At 53.1% G+C, this 14,825-nt stretch overlaps 1 protein-coding gene across 1 annotated transcript in view; it reads left to right on the top strand.

The window, feature by feature from the left end:
- The window catches only part of SARDH (sarcosine dehydrogenase), a 125,278-nt gene that overhangs the window by 98,297 nt on the left and 12,156 nt on the right, over nucleotides 1-14,825 (top strand). Inside the window, exons 18-20 of the mRNA XM_075905253.2 lie at nucleotides 9,026-9,188; nucleotides 12,948-13,116; nucleotides 14,409-14,544. Coding sequence (XP_075761368.2) covers nucleotides 9,026-9,188; nucleotides 12,948-13,116; nucleotides 14,409-14,544 — 468 coding nt within the window. The remainder of the gene's footprint in view (nucleotides 1-9,025; nucleotides 9,189-12,947; nucleotides 13,117-14,408; nucleotides 14,545-14,825) is intronic.

Raw genomic sequence — 14,825 nt, 5'->3', positions numbered from 1 at the left:
AGTTCCACATTCCTCCTTTGAAATGGACAAGAGCCCCACCGGGGGGAGGAATAGGGAAGTGCCTATCCACCAGTCCAGTAGTAAATTAACCGCAATTTAACATCCTGTCTCGACATGAGACAGTTCTTCCAGGCCTAGTCCCTTCTCCTAGCCAAGTACCGAGCACCCAGTCAGCTCTGCCTCTCTGCTGCCCTCCTGGGCGTCCGGTGGCATAGGCGGGGGAAGGCTTTGCTTTCCCATATCGCCAGCCTGGCCCCGCCCACTCTCCGCCCCCAGAATGTCTGCTGTATGCATTCTGGGGGCAGAGTGTTGCTGCCCCCAGCACCTGCGCTCCCTGTGGTCCAGGGCAGCTCGGGCTACGCGGCCACCTGCTTCTCCAGGGGCCGGGGAGGCTGGAGCTACATGGCTCCTCCTTCCCTGTTGCTCTGGGGGCAGGGAGGTTCGGGCCATGCGGCCTCTTCCCTCCCCACTGCTCTGGAGATGCTGGGGTGCGCACATGCTCTTCCCCTCCCTGTGGTGGAGGCGGGGCCTCAGCGGAGGGGGAGGAGCTGTATGTGGGACAGAGGGCTCTCTCCCCCAGCCCCAACTGCCCTTCTTCTAGATCTCCCACCCATGTGCCTCTGTCATGGTCTACCGCACCCCAAACGCTGTGATCCTGAGCGTGGCCTGGAGCGACGGCGGCTGGCCAGACTGACTTGGGTCCAGCGGCACAGCGCTTCTGCGAGGTAAATACATGATGGCTAGGGAGCGGCTAGATCGGGGCCCTGTTGCGCTGGGCGCTGTGGATATACATGGGAGAAGATGGCCCCTGGCTGGAAGAGCTTACAGTGTCAATTGCAGAGCTACAGGTTGCACCTTTGTAAACCGGGTCTCTCTGGTCCAGCGACATGGATGTTCCAGGATCAAAGAGTCCTGGCCACTGTGGGAGAAGTGGGGGGGGAGGGGCTGGTCCAGCTGAGCTGCCTGTCGGGCCAGGAGCCAGTGCATGGCTCAACTGGGCTGGCGGGGTGGGGGAGCTGGGAAGCTCAGCATGTGTGTGGCTCTGCTAGACTTGGGGGGGCAAGTCTGGCATGGGGGGAGACTATAGGGAGGCAGGAAGCCCGGTACACAACCCAGCTGGGCTGCCAGGGTAGCCGGGAAGCCGAGTGGGGCAGCGAGTGTGGCCGGCAGCAGGGGGAACAGAAATGAACTCCCCTGGTCTGGCCAAATTCCTCCTCTGGGATCAGTCAGGTCACGAGGGTGCCAGACCAGGGAGGTCCAACCTCGTACTATCCCCACTGTCTGTTTAGGGATCTGGCCACTCCCCCGCACTTCTCCCACAGTGGCCAGAGATGGGGTGACTTGCCCAAGATCATACAGGGAGTCTATGGCCAAACTAAAAGATCAACCCCCAGATGTTCTGAGCCCCCGGCCCATTACCTTAGCCACCAGCCTGTTCTTCCTCTTCAAGAACTTAAATTGTATTGGACTCCAGATCTGCATGCTGTGCTGACTAGCTAGTGAATTACGCTTGGGGGGAGGGGGGAGGATAACATTTTAGTCCCAGAAGCATACTTTTCTAATCATGCCGGGCCCCGTGTGGAGTTTAATCCATTTGATTCCTTATAAAGACACATTCTATTGCTTGAACTCTGAGCAGATAGCTGTCTGTGAGTAGGAACACAAGTGTGACTCAGAAGCTGCTGGACCGCGCATAAATTGTTCTCCTGCTAGGATCTAAGCGTTGCTTTGGCACAACATGCCACTCGGTGCCTGGTGAGTCCTCTGGAAGGTGTGGGACGTCGACCGCGGAGTGCTGTGGAATCTGTAAAAGGCAGCAGGCTGGCGGAGGGCCAAGTCTACACGGGGTGACTTACGAATGATACTGTAGAGCCCGGTGATTACAACAATCCCTAGCTGCAATGCACCTGATTTTTACGCGTCCCAAGGCAGCCTGCATGCTTGCATCCCTTTGTCTGGTATGTTCGGAAGTTTTTGCCTGGGCTGACGGCTTGATAAAGACGCTGTCCTTTCTGCTCTCCAGCTGGCTGTCTAGCAGCACTCGCTCAGCTGTTCCAGGGTGTTTTGTGCAGTAATCATATGAGCTTACATCGATCCAGCCGATTTCCAATGTGCTTTTTGGGACAGATCTGAGCTTTTCTTAGCAGATACTCAGCCAAGGCTCACGCCGAAGTCAATAGGGGTTGAAATCAACAAGTCATAGGAACTAGGAATGTAAAATCCCCGTGAAACAGTTAAGCGGTTAAAAGGAATGTTTAACTAGTTAACTGTGACCCTGCGGCAGCGGGAAGGGGTGCTCCAAGCGATTGGTCCCCGCCTGTGGCATGGGGCTGGGCCGGACTGGAGTAGCACCGCAAGTGGGGGCTGCCCCAGCCAGTCTGGGCTGAGCCCTCCGGACTGTGATATGGACGGCCTGTTCCGACTGGGCTGGGCTGAGCCCCCTACCAGTTAATTGGTTAACCCTTTACATCCCGAAGAAGAACCTTTTAGGTTCAGAGCCTGGGCAAATACAGCTAATTGGCATGCAGCTATCTCTGGGGGGGAGCCAGAGCTGCTCACAACACCAGGCAGCAGTTTAGGACAGGAAGTGAAGATGACTCCCCTACCCAGATGAAACTGAAGGGGGATGGAATTGTCTGACTGCTCCTCTGTTTGCCTCCCCCTGCACCTTCACTTCCATAGGAGTCTCTCTGGTATCATAGTCTCCCTTCCCCATCTCTTGCCTTGGGGATGTAGCAGCACAGCGTGGTCTGGCTGAGTGCCCGGGGTGCTGAGGTAGCTCGCACTGCAGGAGCCTGCTGGTCGACCTCCCGACAACCCGCCGTGTGTGAGCCTCACTCAGTCCTGTTTAAAATCAGAGGGCAGACCAGCTGCTGGGATGCAGTGGGTGCTGCGTTCTGACAGAGACATGGCTCGGCCTCTCTGGGGAAGCCTGACCAGCCTTGGTTCTTGTCAGGGACCTTCCCTTCCTCCCATGAAACTGGCCGGTAAAGCCCCCGGTGGGTGCAGGATCAGCCTCTATCCATGGCTACGTTTCCTAGTCCAAACTCAGAGTTTCCTGTAATGCCCATGGGCGTCTACCCTCCCTCTCCCCGAGATTGCTGCACGACTGTCAAATCTACCCTCCCCCCTTCCCTTGCAATGCAAAGACCCACCCTGCAGTTAGCCCGAGATGCTCTTCGCTCAGCTCTGCACCGGGAGCCAAACCTGCCCTGAGGCCTGGAGCATGGCCAGAGGCTCGTGCTGCTGCGAACGACGGCGGAGACTTGAGGAAAGTGGGCAGAGGCCTGCTAGAGTCTGGTGGGGAACCCAGGGACCTGGCTCTGGAGGGTGGGGAGAGGGACTTTGCTTCTCTGCACCGTTGTGGAGCGTTGGGGGAGGGCTGGGAGCATTGCGGAGGAAAGGGAAGCCGGGCAGCCGTGTGCCTATCCCCTGTGTGTTATGAACGGAGCTAAAGGTGGGCCAGGCTAGTCCCAGGCTGGGGTGACTGGGTGACATGAGGTGGCACCCGTAGAAAGATCAGCATCCTCTGTGAGGCCCCAATGCTCCGCCTGCAAGCCGGCTCACAGAGCCTCTACAGGTCCCTGTCCTGCCTAGCTAAGCTTGCTTCGCGGCCGATGTCCACTTCTCCCTTTGTAGGTCTTGACACCGTGTGCGGCTGTGTCCCCCTTGACACGCCCTTTCCCAGGCTTACTTTAAGCTGTCTGTCTGTTTAGGCCCCTACGCATCTGTGTGTCTGTCTGACCTCATACACATCTGTGTGTCTGTCTGACTTCATACACCTCTGTCTCTCTGGCCCTGTGCATGTCTGGCTGTATAATCCTGTTTCTAGAGCAGCTGTTACTGTGGTGCAGAGATTGTCCCAAACCTTTCCAATCTCACCCTAGGAATCTAGATGGTATTTCCTCAGCTTTCAGCATTCTCTCTGCTGCCGATGCTGAAGTGATGATTTCCCGTCATCTACGACAGATGGCAGATTTGTTTAATGGTTGCAGGTGGATCTAAGCTCCAAGGGTAAACAAGCGTCCCTTGGAATAGCTGAAGAGAAGAGGAGCAGAGTCCAGTGAAAGGAAACCGGGTGCTTGCACGCAGAGCCGCTTGTGCCACAAGTGTGGGTTAGGCTGGATGTTAGCAAAGACTTTCTAGCTCTCAGGGTACTTATGTCCCAGAACAGGTTACCAAGGGAGGCTGTAGAATCCCTGTCCTTTTTATGAGCTAAACACCTGTCAGGGAGGGTCTAGGTATACTTGATCCTGCCTCATTCTGAGGCCCATTCTGGCCCTACATTTGAATGATTCTCTGATTGCTCAGTGCCCAGGAGTTCTGGGTTCTAGAGCCAGTCACCGTGCAACTTGGGGAAAGTCACCTGACCTCAGTGTCTTCCTTTGCAGTGGGGGTAGCACGTCCCACCTCCCAGGGCTGTTGCAAAGCAGTTGGAGAGTCCCCTGTGGGCAGCGTTCTTAGGGAGCAGTCTAGCTGAATTTATCCTTGTCTGCAGAGGCCTTTGAGTTAGGCTTCCTCAAGGAGGGCTTCTTAAAGGAATCAAGCCCCTGCCACTCCGCTCTGTTTGCATTTCCTCACCATCATTGTGTTTGCTTTTTCCCTGGCCGAGACCCTTTCGCTCGCTGTCGTCTCTGGCATGGAATAATACCTCCCCACTTCCATTAGGGCTGCAAAGCGGGTCAGAGAGGCGGAAAACCAAACCAGCGCATTTCCCGCCCCCAGCTTCTGAGGACAGATGCGAGGAGTACGCTACTGTAAGCACAGGGCCACCTGCCCACTCGCACGCCGGGCAACATGCTCCACGAGCCGGCTCCAAATGGATCAGAACTTGGGTGCGGTTTGGTTCTGGGTCAGAATCAGACACCTCGGACACATCCCGTTGCACAACCGAGCATCGCAAAGGAGGGAGAGCTGGTCCGTAGGTCTCTGGGGAGTCTCTGAGGATGCATAAGTGGGGAAGAAAGGGGAGCTTGTTCTTAACATAGTAAGGGCCTGATCCACCACATGGGGAAGCCCCAAAGAAGTCTTGCCATTGATTTTGATGGGAGTCATATTAGGCCTCTCAAGGCCAGCAGATGGGGGGATGTTGGCCTCAGCACTGCGGGAGTTTGCTGGCCACCCTGCTGTTGTGGAGGTCAGGCTTTGCCTAGGCCTGGTGCCCCAGCAGAGCAGCTGTAGGGCTACCCAGGTGCCCTTGGAACGACTGGATGCAACAAAGATCGTGCAGAGCAAAGAAGGTATCTGCCTCCGCTCAGCCTCCGGGGCAGGGCGGGGGAAAGGGGTGCCTGGCGGATCACCCCACCACTTAAAAAGAGAAGAAAGAATTGAATTCAAACACCGTAACCGACCCAGCTAAGATGGAAGAGGGACGACTGGGGGGGAAGACCCCAGGCAGGGTCTGGCCACATCTACCCAGGAAGGTTTTGGGAAGGCAGAATAACAAGGTGTCTGAGGGCTAGTGGGATACTTTTGAGAGTCACATGCAAGCCCATCTCAGCCAGTGCAGCTGGGCTGGAGACAGGGGCAGTTCTTACAGCCCTGTATACGTAGACCCGAGCTCTGGCACCGAGACAGAGAGAACCCCAAGCTAATCAGCTGCAAGCTGGATGTTGACAGAGCAGGACTTGCCTGTTGGCATAGAACGGGGAGGAAAGGGGAAGGGAAAGGCGTGCCGTCTCATAAATTAATCCGTGTAACTTACGAACCATCTTTGCTGTCTCCCTTTGCATCGTTCGGTGAAGTCACGGCATTTCCTCCCCTGGAGCTAATTTTGGCCACAGAAATAAAGTTATAGGCCAGATCATCAGCTGGCGGAATGGCTGTAGCTCCAGAGAAGGGTGGGGCTGGGAGTCAGGACTCCTGGATTCAATTCATCACAGCCCCTCTCTCTCAGGCCATGGGAAGAGCAGGTCACTTCTCTATGGCTCAGTTTACCCATCTGCAAAAATGGGGGTACCAAGGAGCTGTGTTGGTTTGCTGGTCCCTTTGTGCCTACCCTGTGTATCGCCAGGGTCACAAATCACAGTACACCTTGGTAAGTAAGGAGTCATTAGCACAATTAGACAGGTGGGTAAACTGAGGCACAGAGCAGTGGCCCAATTTTTCCAGTGGCATATCAAACCTAAGGCTCCTCACTCACATCCTGTGCCTGGCACACTAGACCTTAGTGGCCAGCCCGCTGCATGCATCAGGCTTTAGCTGATGGAGGACCTAGTACCGAGTAGGGAGCACGTCGAAAGACAAGGCTTGTTCTCTGGCTGCCCTTCCCGTGCCCCATCCCCAGGGCTCCGCGTACATCACAGCAATTCCCCTTGAAGTGCGGGAGCCCCAGAAAGGGAGAGGCTGTCAAAACAATTTGATGGCAAAACTGGCCTAAAAATCGACCTTTCTGAATAATTTTGTTTGCCTAAAAATGTGCTTGACCTGTAGGGGGAATTGCTTTGCCTACCCTTGAGTTCCTGCGCCCGACGCACATCCCTGCCTCAAACAAGATCCCTGTTAGCTAACGTTGATCTTACCTTACATTGCTTCTCCACACCAGGCTTCCTTCGGGAGCCTCCTGACATTTCTCTCTCAGCTACTTGTGGCACTGAAAGTGACGGTAAAAGGAAACTCCCCCATCCTGCCAGGGCCTGCAAAGCCACAGACCCAGGACAAAAATAAACCCTGGTTTGTAGCATCCAGAGCATGTCCCAAGTGTTTGGATACCCGCACGTGGCTTACATTTCGCAACACCTTTCCTCTGGTTTGGACTGGCAGGATGAGCCATGGTGTTTGTAGGGACCAGGAGAACTTTACTTTTACAGCTCCTCAGTTGCATGGCTCCTCCAGCAGCACAGCTCCCCCAAAAACCATGCTGCAGGACTCCATCAGTGCAGAAAAATGCCTCCGGGCCAGTACTGAATGGCCAACTTACCAACCCTGGCGAGGTTACCAGTAGGATTCAGACCTACAAGCCTTTCACACCGAAGGCCCTGATCTACACTAGGGCTTTGTTTCAAAATAATCCCCCTTAGGTCGAATTAATAAGCAGAGCGTCCACCCGACCAAGCCCGTTATTTTGAAATAGCGGGCTGCTTATTTTAAAATCTGTACTTCTGCTTTCCCCGAGGAATAATACTAATTTCAAAATAGTTATTTCGAACAGATGGTTGTGTGGTCGCTCCAGTGCTGCTATTTCGAAAAACCTATTCCCCAGAGTTGTTCAAACTAATTTCTCCCCAGTGTGTCCTGGGGCTCTAAATTGTGGTAGTGTGACCGCATTAATAGAAAAACTTAAAAAAACAAGAGGAGTAACGGTAGTTCGAACTAGGAAGCCTAGTTCGAACTACCTAGTTCGTGCCCCGTGTAGCCGCGCTGCACAGGGTTCGAACGAGCGGGGGTTTAAAAATGGCGGCGCCCCGCTTATGCAAATGAAGCCCGGGAAATTCAAATCCCGGGCTTCATTTGCAAGTGCGGTATGCCTACATTACCCCGCTAGTTCGAACTAGCGGGGTAGTGTAGACATACCCTAAATGTTTTGTTAGTCTTTAAAGTGCTACGAGACTACTTGTTGTTTTTTACGTTTTTCCTGTTACAGACTAACTCGGCTACCCCTCTGAAGCTTTTGCACATTAAAGGAACCTGCCTCGGATTAATTTCGAGGCTTCGCCATAGTAAAGAGACAGTATTTTGATCTTGTTATTTCAGGAGTTATTAAATCGATTTTAGTTATTTCAAAATAGTTTCCTACTGTAGCCATGCCCATGGAGTTGCTCCCTCAGCTGCCAGTTGTAGTAGGCGCTTTCCTGTTATATAGATTAGCCCTTAGATGGGCACAAAACCCCACGCCGAAGGTTACAGCAGGTGAGATGAATATTCCTGTCCAACAGGACTGACCCGGCCTTGCTGAGTTTATAGCATAGGGTTTGGGCAACAGGCAAAGGTGAGACAGCAGAAAATGCATGGGTTGCCACAGCAGATCCGCCATGTGATAAATATGCGTAGTGTGTTGTCACTAGGCTGGTTTGGAGGGAGCACAAGGCAAGATTCAAGAACCGAGCGCAGAATCGTGTGTTCAGTGATCAGTTGTGTCCACGGATTGTGTCTCCCAGGAGCCATAAGCATCAGGAGAGGATGAGCTAAAGATATAAAAAGATGCTGGTTTGACACAAATGTCTTGAGAGCCGTGGTGGGCAGCCTGCTCCCCCTGCCTGTTCGCGACCGTTTAAACTCCGGGAGGGAGGGGGAGGAGTGGAGACAGAGCATGAATCAGCGGATTCATGGTGCTCCAAAAGTGCTGGGAGGGTGCAGGAGGAGTAGCGTGGGCCGTGGGTGAAGCCCTCAGTCCCGCCCCTTCTGCCCAAGCTCCGCCCCCCAGCATTATGAGGAGGGAGGAGAGCACGCAAGCCCAACCTCCCCAGCCCTGATGCATGGGGGAGGAGGGCATGCAGCCCCAGCCTCTCCTCCCCAGTAGGTGTTCTGGGGCGGAGTATGGCTGGAGCTAGGCTGGCAGTTCGGGAAGGCAGTGCCTTCCTCCACCTAGCATACCCGCCGCCCATGAGAAGTGGGAAGTATGGGGCTCCAGTGCGCAAGAGGCGTGGGGGGGGGGGGGGCTGGGGGCAGAGCGGGGGCATGCGGGCTGCAGCTGGAGCCCTAGTGGGCCAGAGGTTGCAGGTTGGACATTACACATGTCCGGTATTTCCTGTTGTTTTTAACTGGATGGAGCCCTCAAATACCAGACTGTTGGAGTGAAAACCCGACACTTGGCAACCCTAAACGAGGTCTGCTGCGAGACATTATCAATGCACCACAGCTCTTTTCACCTGGCCGTCTCAGGGGGGTACGTGCCATTGTACAGAGGAGGTAACCGACGTAACGAGTCGCAAAGGGCTTGTCCATACATGCAGCAAGGCACGAGCAGAGCTGCAACCAGACCGCCTGTCTCCTGATTCCCAGCCTGGTGCCCTATCCCCTCCCTTCCCAGGCCTTGACTGAGAGGCAGCCCCACGCCCCAGGAGTCTGATCGCTTGTGTTTCCACAGGTACGAGCCATGAGGCTGTCATTTGTGGGTGAGCTGGGCTGGGAGCTGCACGTGCCCAAGCAGGACTGTATGCGGGTTTACCAGGCTGTGATGAAGGCCGGGGCCAGGCATGGCATTACCAACGCCGGGTACAGAGCCATCGACTCCCTCAGCATCGAGAAAGGTTTCTCAGGCGAACTTGCTTTTCTCCGGTACTAGCATGCGTTGCTCGGCTGTCACCTGGCGGGGACAATACACAGGCGGCCAGCAAAGGAAGACTGTAGATTTCCTGCCATCAGCCCCTGTCTTAGCTTGAAAAGTTTGTGTTTGGGCTTGGTTCAAATAACCCTGCCAGTTCAGACACATAGCCAGAACTTCCAGCTGTCCCCAATGCTTTGCACAAACATCCCGTCACTCCTATCCCTCATCTGTGGAGAGAGATTTTCTTGCTTCAGGGACAAACCATGAACTCCACCATAATGGGTGGGTAACTAGAGGTGGGCCGTGCTGAGGTGATCCAGTTCTTCACTGAGTCCACACTGGTTTTAACTAAGCTTGCTGGTCTGTTTGCCCTGGTCGAATTAATAAGCGGAGCGTTCACACCACCAACCCTGTTATTTCGTAATAACGGGCCGTGGAATTTCGAAATCTGCATTGTTGCTTTTCATCAGGAGTAACACTGACTCTGAAATTGTTGTTTTGAAATAGCGGTAGTGTGGATGCTCTGGTGCCGCTATTTCAAAATAACTATTTCCCAGAGTAATTCAAACTAATTATTCCCCAGTGCTTTGTGGGGCTCTCAGTCCGAGGTAGTGCATCCACATTAAGGGAACCTGCCTCGGACTCATTTCGAGGCTTCCCCATAGTGTGGACACGCTAGTTCCATTTTCTTAAATCGGGAGTTAAGTTGAATTTACTAATTTCGAAATAGTTTCCTCGTGTAGACACAGCCTTAGGCAACAAAAACAAAGAGGAAGAGGGATGTGTGGGTTTATTTTGCTGCATTTCACTGGCCTCTCTTCTTAGCATTTAGCTGTTAAAACAGAAAGGGACGGAGGGAAAGGGTTGTTAGAATTCTGCCATGAGACATGAGGCCACTAACATTCTCCTGGCACAAAGTGAAGCTGTGGGAAAGGGAAACCCGTATCTCTCTCTGGAGCAGGGTCCTCTGTCTTGAGGAGAACTTTGATGTGAGTCAGGAAAGTTTCATGCAGCTCTAGCTTCCTGGTCACCTCCGAAAGGGGCTGAAAACTGGTTCAGCTTTACACTATGAAAAAGGAACATGAAAAACCTCAAGTGGGCTATTCTGCCCTCATGAGAAACTGGCCACTCCTGTTGACTCTGTAGGGGTCCTACCCAGACCCTTGTACCTCCTGCCTCCCCACAGTATCCAAGTCCTCATAGACCATCATGGATTTAGCCTCACTGCCCCCTTCCCAGGAGGAAAGTAGCACTGCCGACTCCCGGAGCGGAGGCGCAAAGAGAGGAAGTGTTGCACACAGAGGCTACATCTACATTGCAGCCTTTGTCGGCAGACACAATGCAAATGAATCGCTCATTAGCATTTCTCACACTCTCATTTGCATAGCATCTTCCAATCCATTTTGCAGAAGAGGTTTTTGTACAAAAAAACGCAGTGTAGACGGGGCGATTTTGCGCAAAAAAACCCTTTTGCGCAAGAACCCTTATTGCTCAAAAAAGCATGTATACAGGATCTTGCGCGCAAGGGTTTTTTGCCCCATCTACACTGTGGGGTTTTTTTGCACAAAAACCTCTTCCACAAAATGGATCGGAAGAGACTATGCAAATGAGAGCCCAAGAAATGCTAATGAGCGCTTCATTTACATTGTCTCTGCTGACAAAGGCTGCGGTGTAGACGTAGCCAGAGATCCTGCAACAGAGCTAGCAACTGAACTCTGTTCTTCTGGGTTGCAGGCCTCTACCTTAACCACAGACTCATCCCACATACCATCTGCAGGGCCCCAAGGCTAACAACCCTCTGATATCTTTCATTTCCTCTTCATGCCTCGGCACCTTTTCTGTGACTCAAACCTCCTAGACGCCATCAGCCTTCCTGCACCCACCATCTTACACCCACACGCACGCACAGAGGCTATTGATGTTCCTTGCTTGAGTGGTCCCTGACAGCCAGTTTGTGCAGCGTGTTTATTCATTACCCTCCACCTGGCATGAAGTTATTTTCTCTGCCTTCCCCTCACCTCTTCTGTTTTGTTCCTAGCTTCCTCCCCTGCGGCCCATTCCTTCTGTGGCTGTTTGGAAGCCCTGAGCATCCCTGCCTGACTCCCCAGAGCTAACACCAAGTGGGGCTCCAAGGTTGGAGGCGCCCATCTGAATTAAATCAGACGGATATTTTAGAGAGCGTCCGGTTTCCTTCCCTATTCTGCATCATTTTTCTCTAGGCAACTGCCTCAGCACTTCCTGCCGAGGCACCAAAATACCACTGCCCCTGAGAGAGGCCGTTTTCTGACCAAATGGGAAGCAGGAAGTATCTGAAATCGCCAAGGTGATCCCCTGCCTAGGAGATGTCCAGCTCAGCCATGCAAATAGCTGGAGAATTCAGAGAAGCATGTCTTGCGCCAATGGCTTTTCCAAACTGGGTGGCCTACCGGTAGATTCACCCATCGCCCTGGAGCAGTGACCTAGCCCCTACAGATGCTCAGGAAATGGGGGCATTTACTCACAATCTTTGTAACAAAACCAAACAATCCCATAGAAATAATGGTGGGAATGTCCAGTTTGATCAAAAAAGAGGTTTTCCTTCCCAAAAACAAGCCAACAAACCAGCCCTTTCTTGATGGAGGCATTTCAACCTTCTCTCCTAGGGCTTCGTGTTCTTCTAGGGCCAATGGAGAGGAGGCACTGACAGGAGGGTGAGGTACTCCAGACAGGGGCTGGTGGATGTGAGGTGCTGTGAGGGGGATGAACTACTCCAGAGGGAGGTGAGGTCTGGACAGTGCTCCGGAGGGAGGCAGGGTTCCCGGTGGTGGGAGATATTTTTCATGGGGAGGGGGAAGAATGGAAATAACCACATGCTTTCCCTTAGAACAATCTCTGCTGGTCTATCCATGGTCACAAGGGGCCCATAGGGGCCCACAAGGAATAACAATAACAGGATCCTCAGCTAGCATAAAAGGGACGGAACTGCTCTGTGCCCACAGCCGTGCAATTCCTGAATGGCGGTGTGTTCTGGGGCACTTTGGGTGTGTCTAGACTACAGTGTTTTGTCGACAAAACTATACCTGCGTCTACGCTACCGCCAAGTTCTGTCGACATAAGGTCGACAGAACTCGGCAGTTTTGTCGACAGCGGTAAACCTCATTCTACGAGCAATAACACCTTTTGTCGACAGAGTTCTGTCGACAAAAGGCGTTATTGCATCTACACTGTCCTTTGCGTCTACACTCTCATGTCAACAAAGTGGCTTGCTTTGTCCACAGAACTGGATGTAGTCTAGACGCTCTTTGTCGACAGAAGCTTTGTCGACAGTATGGGTATGTCTAGACTACATGGCTCCGTCGACGGAGCCATGTAGATGAGTTTACTAGACATAGCAAAATGAAGCGGCGATTTAAATAATCGCCGCTTCATTTACATCAAAATGGCCGCCACGCTGTGCCAACGATCAGCTAATCGGCACAGCAGGGCCATCTAGACGTGCCGCAGTCGACAAGGGAAGCCTTTGTTGACTGCGCCGGTATGCCTTGTGAAGCCAAGAGAAGCATGACAGTGGAGCCATTTAAAGCATAACTGCCTCTCATCTCACTGTCCCTGAAGAAGCCCAGGGTGGAGTAGGGCCAGACCAAGCCCTTGGAGGTTCAAGTGCTTTGTTCTCGTCACACCGACTCCCCTAGGCCTTGTTGTGACTGGGGGAAAAGGAGGGAACACACGGAGAGACCCATCATGGTTCTGTCGTTCTCTGCAGGGTACCGGCACTGGCATGCGGACCTGCGTCCTGACGACACCCCCCTCGAAGCAGGCCTGGCCTTCACTTGTAAACTGAAGTCCAGCATCCCCTTCCTTGGACGGGAAGCTCTAGAGACACAGAAAGCAACGGGAGTCTTCCGGCGCCTGGTCTGCTTCACCATTGATGAGTAAGTACTACCACCCCTGGGCTCGGTGTTGGCTCAGTGAGCTCTGCCTGGGTGTATTAAATACAGAAGCCACCCTGCGGTTTGTGATCCAACTAGGAGCTCAGCTACAAACTCCCTCTGCTGTTTCCTCTGTTCTGGTTTTGTCTGATCAAACTCCTTCCTATCAGCTTTCCCATGTGAAAAGGGGCAGGGTTGTCTGATTCCAACCAAACTAGCAGGGAATTTTGCAATTTGAGATAGTTGGAAGGGGTGGGGGGAAAGGGGCTCGTGTCTCTCCCTGATCATCAGGTGTGGAGAGGCTGGGCCCGCCAGCAGCCAGGAGGGTAAACAGTGAGGTGGCAAAGTTTCCAAATGACACCAAATTACTCAAGATTGTCAGGTCCAGAACAGACTGCAAAGAGTTCCAAAGGGATCTCACAAAACCTGGGGGACAAAATGGCAGATGAAATTCAGTATTAAATGCCAGGTAACGCTCGTGGCAAAATATAATCCCACCAATACTTCCAAAATGATGGTGCCTAAATTAGCTGTTAGCCTTCAAGAGATCTTGGTGTCAATCGCATAAGAACCCTCCTCCCTCTGCCTGAATCATCCTGAACTTACTCTCCAGCTTCAGAAGACTGAAAAAATTTCCTCCCGTCCTCAGTGGGACTGACACATCTGAATAATGTAGCTGTCAATGTGCAGGTCATGTGCCCAGCCCCCCTGAGGCTGGTGCCTACTTTGTGTCCCTACTGGCAGTCGCCTCAACACGTCAGGATTGCGGTACCCTGGCAGAGCGGGGTGGTTCCAGGGCTGGGAGAGTGCCGTACAGGGGAGCTGACATCAGGCCCTGGGCAAGTTGGGGATGGGGGGATCCCACAATTCCGGAAGGCTCCCAAGTCCCTAAGAGCTGCCGGGAGCACACCACATGGCACTCTGGCGGCGATTTAAAGGGCTCAGTGCTCTGGGTGCCACTGGAGCCCTAGACCCCTTTGAATCACCAGGACCCAGGGCAGTTGCCCCCTTTGCCACCACCCCATTGGTGGCCTTGGAGCTGGAAGTTAGGACTGGGTGCAAGGCTTTGTGTGGGAACCCAGGACTGGAAGAAGACGGGCTGTGGCACATCTGGATGGAGAGCACTGTTCAGGAAGCTAGCACCAAGCCTGGCTGCACAGTGCGTTGCTGGGATCCGCACGTTTAGCCCTTTGATTTCCTATCACATCTGCCCTCGATGAACCCCCAAGAACAGCCAGGACCTGCCCTGCTGGGCTGCTCTCTGATAAAGCTCTTCTCTGCTCTGGGTCCTGCAGGAAGGTGCCCATGTTTGGACTGGAGGCCATCTGGAGAAATGGCAAGGTGGTCGGTCACATCCGCAGGGCGGACTTCGGATTCGCCATCAACAAGACTGTTGCCTACGGTTACATCCGGAACCCTGATGGAGGACCGGTGAGTATAGAGACCATAGTACCCCATGACACCTCCAGCTGTGTGAGGCGCCCCAAGTCTACCCAGAACTACCTCAGAATGGCTGTCATGTGACTGAACTTGCGGCTCCTTTGAGCCCAGGGATTCTATGACTCTAAGAATTTGTTGCGAAGTCACCAAGTCACCTCATTAGAAAAAAAAAAATCAACCCCCCCATTTTGGCAACTTATAAACCAAACAGTTTGTCTCAAAGTGACTTTTCCTTTCAACGTTTGCTTGGGTTTGAACTTTAAATATTTTTA

The sequence above is a fragment of the Pelodiscus sinensis genome, chromosome 23, assembly GCF_052426305.1.
Source record: "Pelodiscus sinensis isolate ZL-2025 chromosome 23, ASM5242630v1, whole genome shotgun sequence".
Classification (NCBI taxonomy): domain Eukaryota; kingdom Metazoa; phylum Chordata; order Testudines; family Trionychidae; genus Pelodiscus; species Pelodiscus sinensis.
This window is presented reverse-complemented; position numbering and strand designations above follow the sequence as displayed.